The sequence below is a fragment of the Epargyreus clarus genome, unplaced genomic scaffold (genome assembly GCF_041222505.1).
Source record: "Epargyreus clarus isolate Ecla_fem2 unplaced genomic scaffold, WU_Ecla_fem_2.2 ptg000012l, whole genome shotgun sequence".
In the NCBI taxonomy this organism is placed as follows: Eukaryota; Metazoa; Arthropoda; class Insecta; order Lepidoptera; family Hesperiidae; genus Epargyreus; species Epargyreus clarus.
In genome coordinates, this window is record NW_027332220.1 from 391588 (window position 1) to 415896 (window position 24309).

Sequence of the window (24309 nt, forward strand, 5' to 3'; positions counted from 1 at the left end):
TTTCAATTTTCGAACAAATTTAAATTTGGAACGCCCTCTGCCGCAATACGACGTGATCTGCGCTGAAAGAAGCCAGTGAAAGAATCCTCTAGAAAGTAGGCACAGAATCTCCGGTATCAAAATCATTTCGTGCGAATTTGTTCATTTTCCGAAGTAAATGTGAGTATTTGTTTGTGGAATTATTGTTATTATTTGCTAAAATATGTTAAGATATTGTGTAATAAATTGGAATGGTTTATAATTTATTTCTTAATATGAAAATTGAATGTTTTCGAAATTCTTTTGAGAAGCTGAAGTGCTTGAACATATTTCGCCGATATTCGATGAAATGTGCATATAATATGGTTTTTATTGATTAAATTGTTGAGTTTCTATGACGATGGGCTGCGGGGTTACGTGTTAACTTAATCTAGGTTGGATATAAATTAGGTGAGAACGCGTTTTGTTAAGTATTTTCTGTCGATGACGGGACTTACTGCGAGCGCTTCAGTTAGAATATCTAGCAAGAGACCTTCCCAGACAGGACTTGAATTAAGGTATTGTAAGATTCTATGGGGGTGCTTATTGGTATAGAATTTTCCTGAAAATATGCAGTTTACGCTATAGCGCTTATTTGCGCGCGTCCCGGTGCCTGTGACCTTTCTAGGGATATTAATAGCCCTGTTATTAAACAGTCGATATTTTACGCGTGTGGAAAATGGATCTATTGATGTCATAGTTAACTGTATACCGATAACCTTTTCGACGGATCCGAGATAACTGGATAAACGAATAGATTAACAATCTTGTAAGGTTCGTGTTTAACTGATAATTTTTCAATATATAGGGATGTTATCAAATTAATTAGTTATTAATGTGTCTACTCAAAGGTTTGGTTAACCAGTAATCTAGTTTGCCCTTATTTTTTGCTCATCTATGTCTAAAATTGATTCTTTTGTTTTTTTAATTCTAAGTGCACTAATACAGTATTGTATTAAAGTGTCTGCTACAGATTCTGATGTGTGTGTGTTTTGTCCACAGTACCACAGGCAACAAGATGTGTGACCGCAAGGCGGTGATCAAGAATGCTGACATGAGCGAGGAGATGCAGCAGGATGCTGTAGACTGCGCCACACAGGCTCTTGAAAAGTTCAACATTGAAAAGGTCATTACTTTTACACTTTCTGCACTCACAGCCCCACACTAGGATTCCCTGTATTGTGGGTGCCATGGACACACAAAGATGGAGACAAACACCCAGACCCAGAATAGATATCTAAATTCATCATTCAGATATCTGTTTGGCCGGGGATCGAACCCGGAACCAACCCTTTGCGCTTCAGACCGGTATGGTGACTGCTCTGCCACATGGGTCGTCATTTACTATAATGAAGTTTGCTCATCTAATACTATATAACAATTCTGATGGTAAGTGGTCACTGGTGTTCATAGATATCTCTATTTGTAACCAACTCCATACAGGACAGGGGTTCTCAATCTGAAGCCGATCATGAAAGCATTGCCACTCCTGAAGACTAAGATGGTTGTTTCATATTTAAGTTGTGTTAGTATCTACACTCTTCAATTGGAAAGCAGAACGCTTCACTTCTAAAATAGGTGTGGCAGTGGCACCTCAGCTGCACCATACTTGTTTCAACTTTATCTATATATATCTAGAATGAACTTCTGTAAATGTCCACTCATTTACATGTACTAGAAAACCGATTTTATGTATATTCAGAATTTTGAAAGACAAACACTTGAACATTATGTTGTTGCAAATTTAAAAAATAATCTTATTGGACATCTCAGTTCAATACTTACAATATAGATTACAATCAAGGTTACTTAGCACAATGAACTCGTTAGGAATACCTCTAGCTAGTAATAACTACATTAATTTGTATGGTGCAGTGTGCAAAGTTCTCACATTGATAAATTGCTGTTGAATTTTGTGGTTTGTGGTTTTGTGGGTAAGTGCTATTGGTTATCATGGACTTTATTTTTAAGTGTAAAATAATTATATTTTAGGTAATCTGTTATTCAATCCGTTATTTGTGTATTTTGATTTATTTGTAAACTAATAAATTTTACAAATTTTAAATTACCATTTGGTATATAGATCTGGGTAGTTTCACGGTAACCTAATGATAGCCAAAGTATTTTTTGCATTGCAAATTTGTTGAATTCTTGTGAAAAACATACTTTACCCATATGTTTAAATATAAGTTATCGATGAATATTTATGAGGCCAACAAATTTATTTAATACTCACTGCCAAAATTCTGAAATGCCAAAGGCTTCCTTATTAAATATACACTTTTTTGACATAAAAGTATATAAACTGACAACATATGTTGCTATTTTCAACATGGTACCATTATGCAAATATTGATTTCAACTTTATAACACGGGGTTTAGTTAAATTGGATTAACCTTGGCAGTACTAGGTATTGAAGAACAGTTTCTTCATTTTCTGTCATATTTCTATATTGGCATCTAATTTGCTTATCTAACCTACTAAGTTGTCTTCAAGGTTTTTAGATCAACTTAATGTTAGTGATATTGCTTGCATTTGTCTTACATTACTTCCATATAACATTGAGACACAAATTTACACTAGGTGAAAAGAACTTGGTAATTTATAAGTTAAAAAACTTTTCATTCATTACTGAAGTAAATTATATAAAACATTTAACAAAGATAATAATCATCAAATTTAATAAAGGAGTTTGAATACATTAGCAGTTTAGTTAATTTTGGTACAATGTAGCTGTGATCCGTATCTTTGTGTTATTGTCTGATACTTCGAAATATATTTTTACATAAATTGATGTGATGTTTATCTATTTGTTTGCAGGACATAGCCGCATTTATTAAGAAAGAATTCGACAAGAAGTACAATCCGACGTGGCACTGCATCGTCGGTCGGAACTTCGGTTCGTACGTGACGCACGAGACGCGCCACTTCATCTACTTCTACCTCGGACAGGTTGCGATACTGCTCTTCAAGAGCGGCTAGACACCCCGCACCAATGTTTTATGTTAGGACGCAGTATTCTCGGGCTTCTCGATCGCACCCTTTAGGTCTCATACATTCCTGGACGTTTGGACGCATACTACCCGTTCGGCACACTTCGCTACATCGGAATGAACTTCACGGAGTGTACGCTTCGCTCCAAAATACTTCGCCGAGTAAACTTCGCAAGAAATTCTTTGCTGTAAATGATCGCAACAGGCCGTGAGAGCGAAATCTGCACTACACACTTTTGGTCTTGGACTATGTGAATATTTTTTCGCGATTTTATTAATTTACACTTAAGCTGTTGGAGGTTCGATTCTTTATTGTAAAAATTGTGTAGTGCAGCATTCGGCTCTGTTCGGACCGTTGCAAGTTTTGCTTGATTTTTTTTTAAGAAGCTGTTATTTAGCGAAGTGATTGTTCACCGAAGCGTACACTTCGCGGAGTCTGCACCTCGTAAGGCGTACATTTTGCGAGCCTCCTTGCGCTTTGGGTACTAGGAGTATTTGCGAAGCGGGAGGAGCGGTTCGCAAAGTGTTCACCTCGTAGGTGCTTGCTTCGCGAAGCTGGTCTTCGCGGGTCGTACCGTGATGTGGCGAAGTGTAGTGAGGCGGCGTGGCGGTGGCTGGCTAGCGGTGCGGCGGGGGGCGGCGTGCGGACGATACTGTCGACATCCGACACTCCTTAGTTCCCGGCGCACTCGATGTATGTTCGTATGTTAGTTAACGATATTGACTTTAACAATCACTTCTAGTGTATTTATATTAAAGAAATTTTAGTTAATTTATCCTAGACTATACCTAGCATAGCATAAAATCATATGTTAGTACTTATCTAAATTTATTGTTTAATTTCTTTGTTAATATGTTCACTGGAGATATTTTCAATACTTCTATAATTATTAAACTTTCTTACAAACCATGTTCTTGTTTCATTAAATACTAGTTTTGGCCCGCGGCTTCGCCCGCGTTTAAAAGAAAATAATATGACATTGAACGACAGTGGCACCATCTGGCCAAAATTGGTCGTACCAACTCTGAAACCTTCGTGGGCTCATGGACAACAACTTTACTAAAGATCATCACTTGAACAAATGCATAGTTTACGATTCAATCCTTACTAATATCGATTAAAATAATGGATTTTTTGGTCCAAAAGATCGATTCTCCGTGGGATTTTCGGGATAGAAACTATCCTATGTCCGTTCTCGGGCCTCTGACTATCCTATTTGTACAAAATTTCATTAAAATCAGTTCAGTGGTTATGCGTGAAGAAGAGACAACCAGACAGACAGAGTTACTTTCTGATTTATAATATTAGTAAAGATTTCTAAATTTGACGTATTTTACATTTTAACAAAATGTGTTAAATGTCCTCATCTTTTTTAATATTCTCGTGAAAACAAAATAATAACCTTAAACGGCCATTTTGCGACAATCGCAAAGTTCTCCAGCTCAGGTCTGAGCAGTTTATTCAAGCCAACAGGACTTTTTTGACGAGGGGGAAACTAGGACCTAGCCCAATCCCTAGATAATCGATGCAGTGTCTACTAGGATCCCCTAGACAGAGATAGGAGTTCTCTAGGAACAGATTAGTTCCTGAGGCTCTGGAGGATTACCCGAGGAATGGCGGCGATAGATTTTTAAGATGTGGAGGGTGCATCAACGCCATGCATTACCTCGTGTTGTGACCGTCAGAGTGGCTGGTTGTTGTTGCTACCTAGTTGCTACTAATCGTTAGGTAATTGATACTTTTGATTTAAAAAAAATAAACTATTTTTTAAGTAAGCCATTCTGACATCACGACGCCTGTCGCCTATCCAGTAAGAATGTTCGGTTCTTCTTTGAATAAATAGTTGCTATCAAATTGCTACCTTCATATAAATTTTATAGGTCCTCATAGCTTTGAAGGATAAAAAAAAAGATTACTATTTCCATGTCTAAGCTCCTGTATAATTAAAAGAGCAAATACGAAATTGCTATCTTTCAATACGGTCTAAGCTAACTGCTTTATTCTGGATTCTATTAGTGTCACATGTTTAGAATCTATTTACGGAATTTATTTTTGTCAAAGAAAAAAGCCATGATAATGGAACAGCAGGTGATTATGCATTAAGTCCGCGTAATGTAATGTGTAAACATTTTAAGTGATCTTTTTCTGCTAAAGGGTTGTTCTGAAAAGCGTTGTCCTAATTACGGTCTCAACAAGTTTATTACCTCATGCCGTAATTATGCCAAGGTTTCATTTCACGGCGGGTCAGTGGCTCGAGTGACAAAACATTGAAACATGATACAGGCGAGGCGACGAGTGCTTGCACGCACTTGAAACTTGAAAACTGAGGTCAGATAAATAGGTTGGTTACTTAACATAGGATACCTATGTTCTGTATTCATATACCTTCTTTTGGTTTCGTCGTAGTCTCGTAAATAAGGTCCTTTACTCAAGTATTTCTTGTTGATTTATTTTATTTTACACATAGGTACTTCTGTCGAGGTCCGAATTTTCAAAAGAAAGCAACGCGTATGGAAATATTTCATTATAATCGGTCCACTTCACTTCGTTGCAAGAATCGTGCGTCCAGGCAGACCAATACCTCAATTTGGATTTGATTTCGTGTCGAGCTTAGAAAATGAGAATTTTTAAATCATAGAAGAGCATTTTTGTGTTACTATTATTGTATTTATAGACGTGCACAACAACTTTTTTAAGGAGTAGCAGACGAGCAGTCTACGTGATATTAAGTGGCTACTGGACATCTGTAATCAATCCCAGATAGGATTAGATATGTCTCCCTTAAAGTATTCTAGGGTTTTATCACCTTCAATACAATTAGTTTTAACGATTTATAGTACATATGACACTATATCGCCAAGTATTTCAAATTGACCTCAAGTAAATTGTGACAAATTGGTTATAAACGTTAGTGCAGTGCGGTGACCAGGGTGCAGTAGGTACCCATTTGGATTAGTTGTCAACGACTGCCAACCGTTGATAACAACTCTACGTGTGCTTCAGAGCACGGAAACGTTATTAATTAAAATGTACCTACCTATAATAAAAGTATTCTATCCAACGTCTAGCAGCGTTTAACCTTTCGTAATATAATTTCCGATGCCTATGCAAGTACCTGAGTGCTTCAATAAATTGACGTAGCTACCTAACTATATCAAGATGTGTTTATTTATTTAATAGGCAAAGGCAAAATTGAAAACATTAATTAATTATGAATAACTTGAAGGTGGTAGAATCTCTTGTGGTTGGAATCTATTAGCACCACCGCCACGCCTATTTCTATCTAACAACAGCAGTGTTAAACGCAGCTATGTTCTGGTTTAAAGGGAGACATACTTATTTGAGGCATTCCAGCTTAGTGGTAATTGGCTACTGCCGATATTCCGACCTACTTATTCTTGAGGTCGGCTACAGATGCGCCGCTACCCCTGAGGACTAACCTGGAAAGATTTGGCAAAACATGTCTCCCTTACCACACCCTTCAAACCAAACCATTGCAGCGTTTAACGCTGCTGACGTTAGATAGAACTAGGCGTGGCGTTGCTGCTGTTATGAGGCAGAAATAGGTGTGGCGGTGGTGCCGTCGGAGTCGAATTACAAAGAATTCTACCACCTTCAAATTGATTTGAAGTTCGTCGAGGGTTCAACTACCTATCGCTAGTCGACGGTCGCTTATCGATCGGTATCTGCCTAACAGCCAAAGCTACCACACTAATCGATGTGGTCGCCCTGTGTTTATTTTATTAGCGTTCCATACTCAAAAGGTAAAAACGGAACCCTATTACTAAGTCTCCGCTGTCTGACCGTCTGTCACTGCTCTATCTCTTGAACTGTAATAGATAGAAACTTAAAATTTTACAGGTATGTTTATAGATACGGTGGTATATAACTGAAAAATAAATGAGGGTCGCAATACAAGAAAAGGCTAATTTTTGAACGTTTTCCCTTTATCAATTGAATCGTAATAGGTAGAAAATTTAATTTTCATGATGCATCTACTTCTATGGCTGCTATGATCACTACTACAAATCTATAGATATAAAAAAAAATGGAGTGTCTGTTTTTAATATTGAAATAATCGTTTTTTACTACATGCAGAATATATATACGGTACATACACCAAAATAACATTTTATAAAAATTTTGTCTGTCTGTCTGTTTGTTCCGGCTAATCTATGAAAATAGCTGGATCGATTTTGACGGGAATTTTATTGGTAGGTAACTGATGTAATAAGGAGTAACTTGGGCTACTTATATTTTAGAACTAGCTGTGCCCGTTTCTTTTTAACGCAAGTGAAACCGCGGGGCACAGCTATTAAGAAATAAATAATAATTCGGTAGTACGGAACCTTCCGCTTGCGAGTTCGAATCGCACTTGGCGAATTATATTTCATCGCAATACGCTCACTCAAGAAGATAGAATATATAGGTAGATAAATGATGTTGTTAGAACTAGCGACGAAGGAAAGCCTTGAGCGGATGTGGCTCTTAAAATAGATGAGAACACTTTGATCTTATATTGTGGTTATTGCATTAGAGGTGGAGCGAGAAGCGGCAACTAACTTGGTTAGTTCGGCGCTTCTCGCGCTGAGAAAAATGATCTAGAATACTAAATATTTCATTCGTTTGAAATTGCATTCTTTGAAGTTTTTTATTGGGGTACGCTAGTTATAAGGAAATAGTCTGTCGTTTGTCATTTTCAATCACTTACTGGGATATGGAAATACATTAAAGACTTTTTATTATAATTATTTCATACAAAATAGTCATAGGTGTTAAAACCTTTTGTGATTCTAATTATCATTTCGTATAAAATAATTATAGATGGTACAACCCTTTGTGGTTCCACTCTAAAGGCACTACCGAGCTATCCTGTTTAATAACAGCAGTTTGTGTTCTTGTTTCGTGGGAGTAGTAAGGGGGCACTTAAACAACACATTGCAAAGGGTAGAAATACATATGCCGCTATTGTCACTGCTGAGAACGAGCCTCCTTTCAGTATGATAGATTAGGCCATATTCCACCGCACTGGCCAAGTGCGTTAGAATAACGTACCTACTATGAGAACTTTTTTAAAGGTTTCTTAGGTATGCACTGTTAAGCACTGTGACAATGAATTTCAAATATGCATATAACTTTGAAAAAAGGTGCAATTCGTGGGTTCGAACCTGGGAGCATTGGTTGAATTTCATTCAATCAAGGGTTATAGCCACACTGGCTTCTTATCATTGGGTCGGTTCGCAACTTTTATTTCATAAAAAAATCTAGCCTCTGACAATGTTCCTAAACGACCTCGCCAAGTAGTTTTAAAATTACAAATACCTATTTAGTTGTGATAGATGGCACATTTTATTGCTAAGCGATTGAATATAAAACGACGATTTAACAATAAACACGCGAGCCTGAAACTTTTAACCTTGGAGGCTGGGATCGCGAATCACCTGGTACAGAGGTGCTCGTGTGTGTATAAATATAATTTAGGTATATAATATGTTAGAAATAGCGCTGATAGTCTAGTGGTTATCAAATCAAATCAAATCACATTTATTCAAAATACGAGTAGATTCATATATAATACTTTTTGAATGTCAACAAACTACCACCGCTTCGGAAGGTGTTTCGCTATGGAAAAGAAACGGCGCATATTTTAAAGAGTAAGTTAAGAAACTCGGCCTCTTGATCGACGGGTCCAAGGTTCAAATCCCAAGCACGCATGTTATATACGTATTAGAAGTTAATTATCAATTGCTTAAACGGTGACCGAAAACATCGCGAGGAAACCTGCATACCTGAGAAATCTTAAAAAAGTTTTTAAAGGTATGTGAAGTCTACCAAATCGCACTTGGACCAGCGCGGCGGACTATGGCCTAATCCTTCTCATTCTGAGAGGATACCCGTGCCCAGTAGTGGGACAGTAATGAATTGATAAAATTATAAAAAAAAACTAGTTTTTGCCCGCGGCTTCGACCGCGTTTAAAAGAAAATAATATAACATATTAACATACATAAAACTGAAAATTCATACCTTAACTTTGCTAAAGATCATCACTTGATCAACTGCATAGTTTACGATTCAATCCCTACTAATATCGATTAAAATAATCGATATTCATCGATACCAAAAGATCGATTCTCCGATTAATCGATCTTAGATCGCACATCCCTAGTTCCCGTGGGATTTCCGGGATAAAAACTATCCTATGTCCATTCTCGGGTCTCAGACTATCTTCGTACAAAATTTCATTAAAATCGGTTCAGAGGTTTGGGCGTGAAGAAGAGACAACCAGACAGACAGGCAGACTGAAAAACAGACAGACAGAGTTACTTTCGGATTTATAATATGAGTAAGGAAGGAGTAAGGATAAGGATAATATCGATCGTTTGAGTAAAGTAAATTAATATTATTTGACCTATTTCGTAGGTTTAATTAAAACTAGCAAAACTTAGTGTTCTTATAGTGCTTGTTATGATCTAAGAATACAGAGTGAAACTTAAACGTTGGCAGACGATTTTCTTTACAAACATTCTATTTAGGGTTGCTGTTGAAAATGAGTCGTGACGAGTGCCACCGACCCGTGATTGAGTGCCACCTGCTAAGATTTGAGCTCTTCACTTGAAACGTAGCAAGGTATTTTTTCTACAAAGACAGATGGTTAAAGTTAAAGTAGAGATTTTCGTAGATTTGGCCTTCAATTTTACCTAATTGTGAGGGCCCGTAATGTTTTTCGAGCTTGGATATGGTTTGGATATATGTATGGATGTCTGATTCTTTAACACGTTGTACAGTACAAACGGCTTCACGGATTTTAACCTGTATGGTGTCGTAGTACTCCTCTAAATTTTATTGACATTGGTTATACAGCAGTCGGATTTTGTTTTTATTATTAACACGCTTTTATTAGCTTGGGTTGTATCTATGTCTGTATGCATGTAACGGAATTTTGAAGCAAAATTTTCACCATCTTCCACAACTCTGATTAATTTGAAACTTTGCACACGTATAGATTAATTCCCCAATTTATGAGTTTGTCACAGACAAAAAAATTATAAATAAATAATAGTTTAAAAAAGTAAAAAAAACGCTTTTATTGTTAATTGAACTAAAAACTACAAAATATTTTTAATGACAATGAGTTTAAGAGTAAAGTGCATTTTACTGCGTTTCATAACTATCCTCTCTTAGATAATTATCAATATTATGATTGTAACATTCAAAATATCAAACACCCAAGCTTTTGACTCTGAATTGAAACTCTTTACTCTTAAACTCTTTGCCATAAAAAATATTTTCTAGTTTTTAGTTCGATTAGCAATAAAAGCGTGGTTCTTAGTTTTTTAAACTATTATATATTTATAAAATAGCAACTATTTTAAACTACGAGTAGTTCCTTTGTAGAGTTTGATATTGTAAATTATAATTATTAAAGTTATTGTTTTCGTGATGTAAAATCTTTATTGTTTATTGACACATTGGCTCTTAAGAACAGAATTACTTATTTTATTTGAATAATGGTGTAAAGGCGAAGTTATGTGTTTAAGGCGACGGTGACCACTCACTATCAGGTGGCGGTCTTCCTCTTCACATATAGGAGGTAAATAGGTTCGTACCTATTATAAAGGTAATGTCCCTATTGGTACTCTATGTATGAAAACGCAGTATTTCGCGTTTAATTAAAACCGAACTAAATTGAAATAGACCTTAGGGTGGTACCACACTGCGCGGCTCCTATCCTGTATGTATAGATGAGATCCCCATTTTAAAAACTCAATAAACAATTAACCCCGGTAATGCATAATAACAGATGCTAATATTATATAATTATTAAATTTATATTTTTTTACATAAGTATTTATTGATATCTATGATGTCCAGATAAATGAAAATAGGTAAAGGATTAAATATTTAGAGTACCTAAATCAACGTCTTTTAACTGAATAGCCATTTTTATAGAGGGGAGGACTTCATGAAACCTCTGAAAACTTTTTTTTAGATATCCTAGGTATGCAGCTTTACGTCGATGTTTACGGCAAGTGATAATCAATTTCTAATACGCACATAACTTTGAAAAACCAGAGGTATGTGACTGGGATTTGAACCTCGGAACCTTCGATCAAGAGGCCGAGTTTCTTAACCACTGGGCTATCACTGGTTGGGTAGCCCATAAATTATCGATACCCAGCAATTATGTGATCTGTACATAAATCATGTGAGTATACCACTAGTATTTGTTGTTATCATAACATCCCGTGTGCGGTAGCGCCCTAAGTTGTGTAGTTGATAAGAATACCACAGTTTCCTATTATACACTCGGCATTTTTCTTGCACACGATACAATTATATTGTAACATATAAATATCACAACATGACCTGTGTTTGTCATTCGGTTCGTGAGAGTCACGGCCGCGCCTACCCTTACAAGTTATTTAACTTTGTTTTTCATTATCAAAAACTACTTAGTTGTAGTTACGTAGTTTTTTTTGTCAAAAAGTTAAGAAACTCGGTAAGTGTAATTTTTCTTTATTTTTAACGCTGTTTACCGTTTTACTTGTATTTAAACTTAAAAGTGTAAATACTCAGGTTTCATGTTTTTTTAACAGGACCCTAATTATTTTTCTAAAATAAATTTACTTCTTATAATAACAGACAGCCCGTGAAAGTTCCATCAAAATTGGCCCGGCCGTTTCGGAGATTACCGGACAGACAAAAAAATTAATAAATGTTTTTTATCTTACATATAAAATTCTCGTGTCACAATGTTAGTTACCGTACTCCTCCGAAACGGCTTTACCGATTTTCAACAAATTTTATATGCATATTCAGTAGGTCTGAGAATCGGCTACTATCTATTTTTCATACCCCTAAGTGATAAGGGTTGTTCACCCATAACATTTTTTTATATGGCAACAACGTTTGCCGGGTCAGCTAGTTTTATTATACACCGGCTCTACCTTTTCTTTCTCTACAATAATAAAAGTTTTTCTTATTAATTTTTATTTATAAAATGTATTTTCAAAATATCTTCCTTATTATGAAGCATTACGAAAGTGTTATTATATGTATTATACTATTAATAGGTAAAGATTTTTTCTATTAGTTGTCCTGTTTTGCTGTCCATTATCCTCATAGGCAACAAACAGTTATAGTTAAGGTATATCTATTTGTTTAAATAACAAATAAGGAATATGAAATTAATTTATTGTTTAATTAATTATTGTTATGACGGATTTGCGGTATAATTTCTATACATTTCTACCATTTCAATTTACAAATTGTTATCACTGCCTGTATTCATCATTAATGGAAGACATAATACAGTTTTTCTAATGTTTCCCCTTTTATTTCATTTTAATTATTATGATGACCTGCATGACGGAGCGTTCACCATACCGGTCTGACGCACAGAGGGTCCCGGGTTCGATCTCCGGCCAAACATGCCTGAATGATGGATTTAGATTTCTGCCTGAATTATGGATTTAGATTCTGTGTTTGGGTCTGGGTTTTTGTGTATTTGTCTATGCGTGTGTCCATGTCACTCACGACATAGGGAATTCTAGGGTGGGGCTGTAAGTGTATCAAGCGTCTTTTTATTTTATTAATAGCTGCCATAATCATGTTTTTCTTTCATTAGCTATGTAAGGTATATTTACCTTACTACCTTACCTATGTAAGGTATATTTAATGGTCGTTCCCCACACGTTGCAAATATCCCTCACCGTTTCCGGGTTCGATCTCCAACCTGGTAGAAAATTAAACAATGATTTAATTCAGATTCTGGATCTAGGTTTTTCTATATTCGTCTTCATACGCTCATACCACCCATACACACACATACAGGACATAAGTGCGATTTAAAAGCGTAATTATTTATTGTTCATTTTTTGTATTCTTCCTCAGAACAACCATGTCTGACGCCAAGAACAACCTGCTGCTGTTTTTCGACCGGCCCACGGAACCCTGCTTCATGCAGAAGGGCGAGGAGAAGGCGGTATTCCAGCTTCCTTCCAACTACTACGTAAGAAAATATTTTAATATTGTTTATAGGGAGATATTTTAATGTTAATGAAATCTGATATTGTTTATAACTCACTTTTTCCTGCTTAATAACTTTTTTGACTAACTCTCCGGGACTAATAGGGAATCACATGTATCTAATCATTATAGTATGGGGTTAAAGGGGAGAACACTTATGGCATTATATTTTCATATATGCTTGCTAGCAAGAATTGACCTTAAATTAAGAAAATTAGAGATGCGCCGAATAGTGGTTTCACCTAATAACCGAATACCGAATAATATTCGGTTTAACCTTTACCGAACCGAATATTCGGCCGAATTATTCGGTTTACCATTTCTTTATTGTCTATTTGCCATTTCATTTGTCTATTTGCCAGTTATGTGTGTTCATTAACACTTTAAAATGGTCATTTGAGTTTTAAAAAATAAATAATGGTTTAAGGTTTAAAATAAATGTTGACTACGCTATCTATAGATTAAGTAATAAATGTGTTGACTTGAGGTTTCAAAATAAATTTTGATTTGAAATTTAATTGCTTTATTTTATTAGCTTTATTCAACACATTATTAATAGCTTTTGAGTTTGTCATATATCATAATATAAACCTTACATAAGAAGTCTTGTGTTTTAGTCCTGTACCATGTCTTGTACACAAGAAAATAGAAATACTCGAACCGAATATATTCGGCACCGAAACCGAATAATTCGGCCGAACACAAATAGCAAAAATGATGCCGAATACACCGAATACCGAATACCAAACGAATATTCGGCGCATCTCTAAAGAAAATATATTTTCCCACTAGCCGGATAAGTACAAGACGTCGAGCGATACGCTGTCGAGCCGCTTCGAAGCGGGCTCGACCCGCTCCGTGCCCATCCGGAACATCGCGCTCCCCGACCTCTCGCTGCCGATGCAGCTGCCCTACAACGACCAGTTCTCGCTCTTCGTGCCCAAGCACAGGGTGATGGCTGGGAGACTCATCGATATATTCATGGGTAAGTATTTAGACCAGATGTCTTTCACTGTGAGTGAGAACTCAAAGTAGCTCAGTGCTATGAAGAGAATCGTGCTCTGCGCGCCAGAATTCTCGATAAATTGTCGGGAAGAACGAAAATTAACGATACCTATAGCTCTCAAAATTAGCTAAACTATTTAGTACAAATAAAGCGGTGGCTTTCCGGTCTATTCCATTTTCCGTATTGATATAGTGATTAAATATTGGGTATATTCGTTTAGATTTTCCTGCTACATGTATCTTAGTTTATTTAAACGGATGTGTGCTTTATTTTTCTATATTATTTAAAATTTTGTGTATTTTGTGTCTATATCTGTATATTATAGGAAATATATAGGTAGTTAATACGATTCCATCTGTTCAGCTTTACCTATCATGCGTATTTCTATCCGCGAGCGTGTTTCGTGTTTCGTGTCACACCCCTGCATTATGTTGCTACAATCTCTCTGCACCGTGCATGCGTGTCTTTTGTAGGTAATATTTGGATAGATCGAGTGTTAATAATGGGCGTTACTTGACATGAAAACATTTTTAAAATGACTTGATGATGATATGACGCATGCGCACTAGATCCCCATATGAACAAAAATACGCATAACAAAATGGCTTCTTCAAAAGTAATTTCAAACGAATATTTTATAATTAAGTAGATGGGCCCGCAAAGTGAAAAATTAATTTAAATGTGTGTGTATTTCAGGCATGCGTGACGTTGAAGATCTGCAGTCGGTCTGCACGTACTGCCAGCTTCGCATCAACCCGTACATGTTCAACTACTGCCTGTCTGTCGCCATCTTGCACAGGTATGATCAAAGTAGCAGAGGTACCATCTAACTATTAACGCCCAAGATTGGGCTTGTTTCCTCTAAGCATTATGAGGGTTAAGTCGACGTCACATTTTATAACATTATTTGAAAATCTTTCTTCCCGAGAAGAAAGATTATTTGCAATTCATCACGGGAGATTTCCACTCATATCATCAAGTGGCATTTCCACTCATCCCAATCCACACAGAAAGCAAGTGATGAAGTTTATTTTCTACTTCAGTAGGAAGAGTATTGAGTCTGTATACAGGATTTGAAAAAAGTTCAAGCTTAGAAAAAAAAATAAACGTTCATGTAATTCAAGCTACAAATCCTTTACGCAAAATTCATACCGTTGCTTTGTTATGTTTTTTTATAATTACTTTCAACCCTCAGGGAGGACACCAAGGGTCTGAACCTCCCTACTTTCGCGGAGACTTTCCCCGACAAGTTCATGGACCCGAAGGTGTTCCGTAAGGCTCGGGAGACCAGCTCCGTGGTGCCTAAGGGAAACAGGGTAAGTGAAACTTACTTTCAAGAGATGTCACTAAAATATATTTAGTTGCAATTTATGTCTGAATTCAAATTGCTCCATTGTATTCATTTACTCAAAGTTTATACTGAGTGCGCTTATGGAATTTGGTAAAGCCCTCCGTGCTTCTTGATTACATTTTTTATTTAATTTGTTGTTATGTGAAGTAAACTTGTAGATATAGCATGTATTGTGTTGGATGTTTTATCTTCTGATGTTTCTTCTTCAACAACCTACGGTGACGCTAATTACTTAATACAACCGAGTTGTATACTAACAAACTTCGATTACCATTTAAATGAAGTTGAATAAGTTAATCTCGCTTCAAGTGTCTTTTCCTAGACCATAAATTAATTAATCTAAACCATTTCCGCCAGATGCCGGTAACGATTCCTCAGAACTACACGGCATCAGAACGGGAGCCGGAGCAGCGGGTGGCGTACTTCCGCGAGGACCTCGGCATCAACCTGCACCACTGGCACTGGCATCTGGTGTACCCGTTCGACTCTGCCGACCGTGCCATCGTCAACAAGGACCGACGTGGAGAACTCTTCTACTACATGCACAATCAAATCATTGCTAGGTATTGCCATAACTAAATTTACCGAAAGCAATAAGGATTTTCTAAATCTAGTGATAAAGCTAGGCCAATTGATAGAAAGTAGACACCGTCGCCTAAACAAATTTGCAATCGCTTTTCAGAAACTTTTTAGGAAGGACCTCATATTATAGCGTTTCTGGAATACCTTAGAAGGAAAATCATTCCACTTGTATGTTGTAAAAAGGAACGCTGTGGTTTACATGATCTAGCCTTCTAGTTTACATCAGATCAGTTTTTCGTACATTTACCTACACGTTCCTGACGTTGATAGATGGATAACTTAAAGAACGATACTGCCTTTAAGCAACAGTATTTAAAAGTTTCACTGCAACATATTGACGAAAGGAGACTTGGTGCTCTCCAGGGAGTTCATGACTCATCAATCATCATCAACAACCCATTATTGTCCCACTGCTGGGCATGGGTCTCCTCTCAGAATGAGAGGGATTAGGCCATAGTCCACCGCGCTGGACAAGTGCGTATTGATAGACTTCACATACCTTTGAGATTTTTTTTTTTTTATAAATTTCTCAGGTATGTAGGTTTCCTCACGATGTTTTCCTTCACCGTTTAGCAAGTGATAATTAATTTCTAATACGCACATAACTTTGAAAAAATCAGAGGTGCGTGCCTGGGATTTTAACCTCGGACCCCTCGATCGAGAGGCAGAGTTTCTTAACCACTAGGCTATCACTGCTATATCTATCTATATATCAGTTCATGACTATTGATGATTAACTTCTTATTCAATACTCAGATACAACGTGGAGCGTATGTGCAACAAACTGAGACGTGTGACCCGCTTCAACAAATACCGCGAGCCCATCCCCGAGGGCTACTTCCCCAAGCTTGATTCGCAAGTGGCCAGCAGAGCTTGGCCTCCAAGGTTAGTCATTTCTGTCTTATGTTCCTTACTTGTTCTAACCTCTTGATTATAGAACCTTCTGTTTATCATTTGACATTGTATTGTACCTACCTACTGTATTATTTCCGTTAAATATTGTCTTCTTCAATTGTTTATATTGGGGCAACAATGAATCTATCACCGAATTCTGGAAAAACTACATATATTATGGTTATAGATACATATCATACATATGAGTCAACCACTTTCTATATATTAAGTGGTAACAAAACGAAATACTCGTTGTTAAAGGCTACGGTTTTAAGTATTTTTTAAATCACACATGTTTCCACAAATTGTAGGTTCGAAGGCTCTGTGATCCGCGACCTGAACCGTCCGGTAGACCAAATCAGGAGTGACGTGTCGGAGTTGGAGATTTGGGAGGGCCGCTTCATGACTGCCGCCAAGGAGATGGCTATCGTGCTCGTAAGTATTTCTTGTCTGTATTATTTGTGATTTAAAAATAACTAAGAAGCATTTTTCAATTCATTTAAAAATAATTAACATTTTAAACCATAGAAATATGGGGTTCCAAAAATTTATTAAATATTAGACGTTTATAAATAATGTTTTAGGCCGAATACACATTTTAGATAAGTCGTTCTTATTAAATGGTCTGCAAGCAAAGACTGGGTAAAATTTAAACACGATGATTATGGCAAGAGAGAGAGTGTCACACTAATTTTTTTTATTTAGCTGGTAAACTGAAACATTTCTTTAATTTGTAATCCTCGTTTCCAGCCCAACGGTAAGAAGATGCCGCTGGACGAGCAGACTGGTATCGACGTGCTGGGTAACCTGATGGAGTCCTCCATCATCAGCCGCAACCGGCCCTACTACGGTGATTTGCACAACATGGGCCACGTCTTCATCTCCTACTGCCACGACCCTGATCACAGCAACTTGGTAAACATTATTCAAAAAAATCTAAAATGTTATTCTTGACTCATCAATTTCTGGTCACCCACTCAAAAAGGGAAGGATTCAGCATAATGTATAATAAGTACGGTGATTTTCAAAATTAGACGTGTATTAGAACGTAAAATTGATGCTAGACCATCATTGTTTCGAAGATTCAATGTATTGACCGGTTTGATATTGGTTTTATGATTTGTCATATTTTTAATTTATACCAGAATTATTACCAGACTTCGAATATATCAAATTAGTAGAGAAAATAATCATGGATATATTTTTTTAAGCTAACCTTTTAACTGCTGAAACATACGGAATCAGCAAATCCTAATTTTCTTAGGAGTATAATATTTTTCTTCACTTCATTTAAACATGATAGATAGATGGACAAATGGACAGAAGATTATACACCTTATCATATGTCAACAGGAGTTGTTCGGCGTGATGGGAGACTCCGCGACGGCGATGCGCGACCCCATCTTCTACCGCTGGCACGCGCACGTCGACGACATGTTCCAGGAGTACAAGAGCAGGCTGCCTCCTTACGGCAACGACATGGTGGGTTATGTTTGTTACAGATTTTATAAACGTACAAGATGTGGAAGCTTCCTCCTGAGGTGTTCCCGGAGCGAAATGATATGGGGCACTTCAAAAAAGCTGCAAAAGGAGCTCTCCTTCAAAGCCGGCAATGCATTGGCTACTCCTCTAGTGTTGCAAATGTTCATAAGTATGGCATCAAAAATGGATGGGTAGGGTAGCAAAAAATACAAGTTTTCCGTTTGTTAATTAATACTGATAGTAAGATTAGTCTTATAGCGGTGGTGAAGATGGAATATCTTCATCATGAAGTTCATCTCGTTTGTTTGTGTTTTTGATAGTCACAATCCATTTTACTCTCTGTAATGTTGCCGAGAAAATCTCTTCTAAATCGCTGAATTCAATTAAATTTTACAATTCAATTTTACTTCTACGTACAAAATACTTTTTTGTCTCTTCTTTCATGTTCTCTTCTTTACTATACAGAACAGATCGCACGATACGGCATCGTTGCACTGATGTATTCAAACACATGTACATCACCAGCTAGTGTTCTTCCATCAAATACTAATTTGTGTACCCAGCTGAAAATCATCCATCAAAATTGACTCACATTCTGTTTCATTTCAGCTGGACTTCCCCGGTATCAGGGTGTCGTCCATCACGGTGGAGGCTCCCGGCGGTGCCAACAGGTTCACTACCCAGTGGGAGCAGAGCGAGGTGGAGCTGGGCCGCGGGCTGGACTTCACGCCGCGCGGCAGTGTGCTGGCTCGCTTCACGCATTTGCAGCATAATGACTTTACTTACAAGTACGTTGCTTAATCCTTATCCTTACTTAATAATATAAATCCGAAAGTAACTCTGTCTGTCTGTCTGTCTGGTTGTCTCTTCTTCACGCTTAAACCACTGAACCGATTTTAATGAATTTTTGTACAAAGATAGTCTGAGAGCCGAGAAAGAACATACGATAGTTTTTATCCCGGAAATCCCACCGGAACTAGGGATGGTGATCTAAGATCGATTAATCGGAGAATCTTTTGGACCAAAAAAATCGATTATTTTAATCGATATTAGTGAGGTTTAATCGTAAACTTTGCATTTGATCAAGTGATGATTTTTAGCAAAGTTGATGTCCATAAGCCCATGAAGGTTTCAGAGTTGGTACCAACAATTTTCGCCAGATGGCGCCACTGTCATTCCAATGAAGGTACGAATTTTCAGTTTTATGTATGTTCGTATGTCATATTATTTTCTTTTAAACGCGGGCGAAGCCGCGGGCAAAAACTAGTTCTAAATAAGTACATTTGATTGAAGTAGTTAATGCATGCAGTCCGTTTGTTGGCTTGAAACCAGAACGCAGCAACGCATAATATTTCTGGAGAAATATTGTGACGACTGTGGCTGTTTTTTTTTTTTTTTTTTTGGGCCCAGATGATAGGTGGAAAATTGGGCTGACCCTCAACGGAGAGGGAGGAAAAGTCTCTTTTAAAGGCTTCGTCCTAGGGGACCGTACAGCCGACATCGGATAGCGACCTCTCGTTAAGGAACGAGAGGTGCTAGCGGCGCTCACTAGAGAGCGACCGCTGGATAGCTGACACAGAAGGTGTCAGCGTATCATGAATACGACTAGAATCGTCGGGAAGACGATTATCAATGGAAAGTTGTTCGCCCCTGTGGGCGGCCAGAAGATTCTCCACATCCGTGGAGAGATTGTTAGGCGCGTCGGTCAAGATATTTCTTGGCCGACGGCAGTTATGACGTGTAGGAGGAGGGGCAGCGTAGTCCGCTGCACCCTTGATAAGAGGGTTTGTGCCTTTGTTATTGAACCACTAAAGTGTCTACCACCTTTAATTCTTTAATGCAATTTTCTACTTTCATCCACGCTTAGTTTTAATATATTATTTTACTATTACGAGAAAATGTTTACAAAATTCAACAATCTCCAATTTCCATCAGGATTGACGTGAACAACAGCAGCGGCAAGGGTGTGATGGGTACCGTGCGTATCTTCATAGCGCCCACGCTGGACGAGGACGGCAGACAGCTGAGCTTCGACGACCAGAGGCGACTCATGATCGAGCTGGACAAGTTCTCGCAGCCAAGTACGTATTCGTTATTAATTTTTTTGTGGTTAGTAGGCACAGCTGCTAAACTCTAGGGTTGGTATGTTGCAGAGTATAGTCATCGCATTTTTTAACACTATTACAAATTGGTATGTTAAACCAGAAAATGTGTAGAGGCTAAATACTAACGGGCAGAGTCGTAATGCTAACGGACTAACCTTAGAAATTTTCCACTTATATATGTAGTCTCACTGAGTAACAACCTAACCTGATTATTCTGTTCCTATCCTAATTTATCTTCATTTTGCGTGGTAACAGTTAGTCCTCGCTTGCAGCAGTAGCATCACCCGCAAGGATTTGCAGTTGTCACCAAACTCTTATAGCTATGGAAGGTGGTAAAACCCTTTGTGGTTCGACTCCGGCGGCATCACCGCCACACCTATTTCTGCCTAATAACCGCAGGTAGGAATATCTAATTCTATCTGGGGTTGATTACAGATGTCCATGAGCGGCAGTAGCTTACCATCAGGTGGACTGCATGCTCGTCTGCTACGCCTATATTATGAAAAAAATTGTCCCAAACCTGACCACAATCGGATATCTCATTGTCTTACCTCTTGCGACCCCGCAGTCCCGGCCGGCAGCAGCAGCTTCTCGCGCAAGAGCGCGCAGTCGTCGGTGACGATCCCGTACGAGCGCACCTTCCGCAACCAGGCCGCGCGGCCCGGCGACCCCGGCTCCGCCGCCGCCGCGGAGTTCGACTTCTGCGGCTGCGGCTGGCCGCACCACATGCTCATCCCCAAGGGCACGCCGGAGGGATACCCTATGGTCCTCTTCGTCATGATCTCCGACTGGGAGCAGGATAGGGTAACTACCACAATTGTTGACTTATCCAATCTTAACAGAAACAACAATAACTTCAGAAACACTTTTAACACGTAACTTTAAACAGCGTCTGACCGGTATTCTGTTATTGTTATTTCATCAGTATATTTCTAGATATTGATGAACAAAGTATAAGTTATAGTTTACTGGAAAAATAATGTACGGTGAACTAAGCTAACTATGTATAGAAATATCTATTAATTATGATTTTATATTATACCGTAGGCAGAAAGTATTCATCAAAATCATCAGAATTTATTTATGAAAGCTTCACCGACGTAGTATACACTTATATGAATTACATTTCAAAAGTTATAGGTGAAACCCACAATTATAGGTGAATACGGCATTAATCTAAATAACTCAAAATTATTTGGTGTTTTAAAACAAAAAAATCTTTGTCTTCTAGGTCCAACAAGACACTACCGGTACCTGTAACGACGCCGCCTCCTACTGCGGTATCCGGGACCGCAAGTACCCCGACCGCCGCGCCATGGGCTTCCCCTTCGACCGCCCCATCCAGGCCAACAGATTGTCGGACTTCCTGAAGCCGAACATGGCCGTCAAGGAGTGCTCCATTCAATTCACCGACCAGATCCGCCAGAGGGCGCCGCAGGCGTAGGTACGAGAGCGTTATGGGTAAGGGAGTGTGCACATTAACAATAAGGGATTAACCAATAATGTAGGCAGCCTGACCTGTCCTACTTTACTTGTAAACAAACCTCTAACTTTCTTAAAATTTCAAGGATTTAGAAATTTATTTTGTTGTTTTAGACAAAACATGTGTAAATAATTGATTATTCACAACTCTGATGAAAAGTAATATTGTATTAAGTTATCAAATATTATAATTGTATTGTAATAGATGGAAATATGACTCCGGCGCAATATTTGTAGTAAGTCGATATTTAGCACATTTACCCTATTTTATCGTAGTCAGTACGGATTCGATATGGCACACAACCTTACCCCACTACATCAATAACAAGTTCGTAGCCATCCAAAACTATTTTCGACCGCAAATTCCATGCAGATTACAACAAACCAGTGCTGTGAGACCTGTGAGTGTAACACCAGCGCTCGCTGTCTCCAGCGATGCCTCCAAGGAATGTGGATGCAAGGACCATTATACACCAGAAGATATAGACGCGTTGATCAGAAAACCCTATTATTACACTAAGTGCACTCACAAACATCATATATTTTAAGCATAAATGCCATAAGTTTATTCGAAAAACTATATTTTCTATACGTACCGTAAATGTTAACATTGTTCATAAAACATGATTTTACGTAAGAAATATATACACGTTTTAAACAAAATTTAGTTACAAAATAATTATTGTAATAAAAATGTTATGTTTTGGTAATGTTACCCTAAAAATGCAGTGTAATGTAATGTAATGCATCAATTGAAATATTTATTAACAGTAAAATAAAAAAGTAAATAATAATTAAACGAATTAAAATATTGAATAAAGTTAATAACGATTAAACAATTTAATAATAGAAACGTGTTATTGGTTATCGACTCGGCTATGGACAACGGACATTGAAATTATAATTAAGTAATTAGTTTAAAATTGGTCACTTATTTTAGTTAGTTAGTAACTCTGTAATTATGTACATATTGTAAATACTTGCTTATTTGTAAGACTGAATAAATCTGCCTTTCATAATGACGTGTTTCATTATTTAAAAACTTAGTAACTTTTAATATTTTAATAACTTATGTAACTTTCTTTGTCAATATTTGTAATAACATGTCTTTACCTATCTACTTTAATCCAATCTGGGGTTAATTAATGCCTATCAGCGATACTTGCCAGTTACAATCAGGTGGACTGCATTCTAGTTTGCTATTTGCTACATTAGTTGCGTTATTATTACGAAGGTTACATAGAAAACTGTTGTTAGTTAGTGAAATATATCATCATCATCATTACAGCCCTTGTTATTCCACTGCTGGACATAGGCCTCCCCTAAGGTGTGCCACAACACTCGGTCCTCCGCTGCCCTCATCCAGCCACTACCACCAGCCCTCTTAAGGTCGTCGGTCCAGCGTGCCGGAGGGCGTCCTACGCTCCGTCTGCCGATACGTGGTCGCCATTCGAGAACTCGCCTGCCCCATCGGCCATCGGTTCTGCGACATATGTGACCAGCCCACTGCCACTTCAGCTTGCTGATTCTTTGAGCTATGTCGGTTACTCCCGTTCTTTGCCGGATCTCCATCTCCGTATTACGGATTTTATCCCGCAAAGAAACTCCGAGCATAGCTCATTCCATAGCTCGCTGAGCCACCTTTAGCTTGTGGACTAGTCCCAAAGTCAGAGTCCATGTTTCGGCAGCGTAGGTCATAGCCGGCAAGACGCACTGGTTAAAGACTTACTTTAAGTGAAATATAAATCAATGCCTAAATAATGAATTTTGAAACATAATCCTACAAAATTATTTTGGTTAAATACTTGGTGTGGTGCTATAAATGCAGTTGTAATACAAATATGTAGGTAGTATAATATTATGATTGATTTTCCTTATTTATTAATTTATTATTAGATATGACTTCCTCTTTGAACTTGGGATAATCCCAAATTGGTATTATCATAAAAGTACGGTTAGCAAGGGTGTCGTTAAGAGGAGAGGGAGGAGGGGGAGGGTCAGAACGGGCAGTTACCCCCCCTCCTTAGATAAATTAGATAGGAAAAATTGCCACCTCTTGGGCATCGGCTGGCGACGCCCTCAACTGATAGGTGTATAGGTGTCTATGGGTGTATCTTAAACATTTAACTAACCATTTTTTAAGCTAAGCCTAAGCTAGGCTAGGATTCCATATCTTCTTGTACGTTTATATCTATAAATACCTCAACAGCTCAACTCATATCTAATTGTCAAATGTCGATCTTTGGTAGGCAAACCATTGGATAGATTGATTATTAATAACGGATGCAACGCCTATAATAGCTTTTAAACAAAATAAAACATAAAACTGCCAAAAACAAAAGAGAACAACGTTCTTTGGTCTAT

General features: G+C 37.7%; 2 protein-coding genes across 2 annotated transcripts; both read left to right on the forward strand.

The window, feature by feature from the left end:
- LOC140746012 (dynein light chain 2, cytoplasmic) lies at window positions 1-3922 on the forward strand. The gene is made up of 3 exons (XM_073077992.1): window positions 1-159; window positions 1021-1144; window positions 2840-3922. Exons 2-3 carry the CDS (start codon window positions 1037-1039, stop codon window positions 2999-3001), a joined length of 270 nt encoding a protein of 89 aa, XP_072934093.1. The 5' UTR covers window positions 1-159; window positions 1021-1036; the 3' UTR covers window positions 3002-3922.
- A 7460-nt stretch (window positions 3923-11382) lies between these two features.
- On the forward strand, window positions 11383-22458 carry PPO1 (phenoloxidase subunit 1). The gene is made up of 15 exons (XM_073077982.1): window positions 11383-11514; window positions 12909-13026; window positions 13836-14028; window positions 14746-14848; window positions 15245-15365; window positions 15758-15963; window positions 16739-16867; window positions 17188-17311; window positions 17627-17791; window positions 18230-18358; window positions 18968-19146; window positions 20294-20439; window positions 21032-21267; window positions 21695-21907; window positions 22319-22458. The coding sequence occupies exons 2-14, from the start codon at window positions 12916-12918 to the stop codon at window positions 21905-21907; spliced, it is 2055 nt and encodes a 684-aa protein (XP_072934083.1). The 5' UTR covers window positions 11383-11514; window positions 12909-12915; the 3' UTR covers window positions 22319-22458.
- The last annotated feature ends 1851 nt before the right edge of the window (window positions 22459-24309 follow it).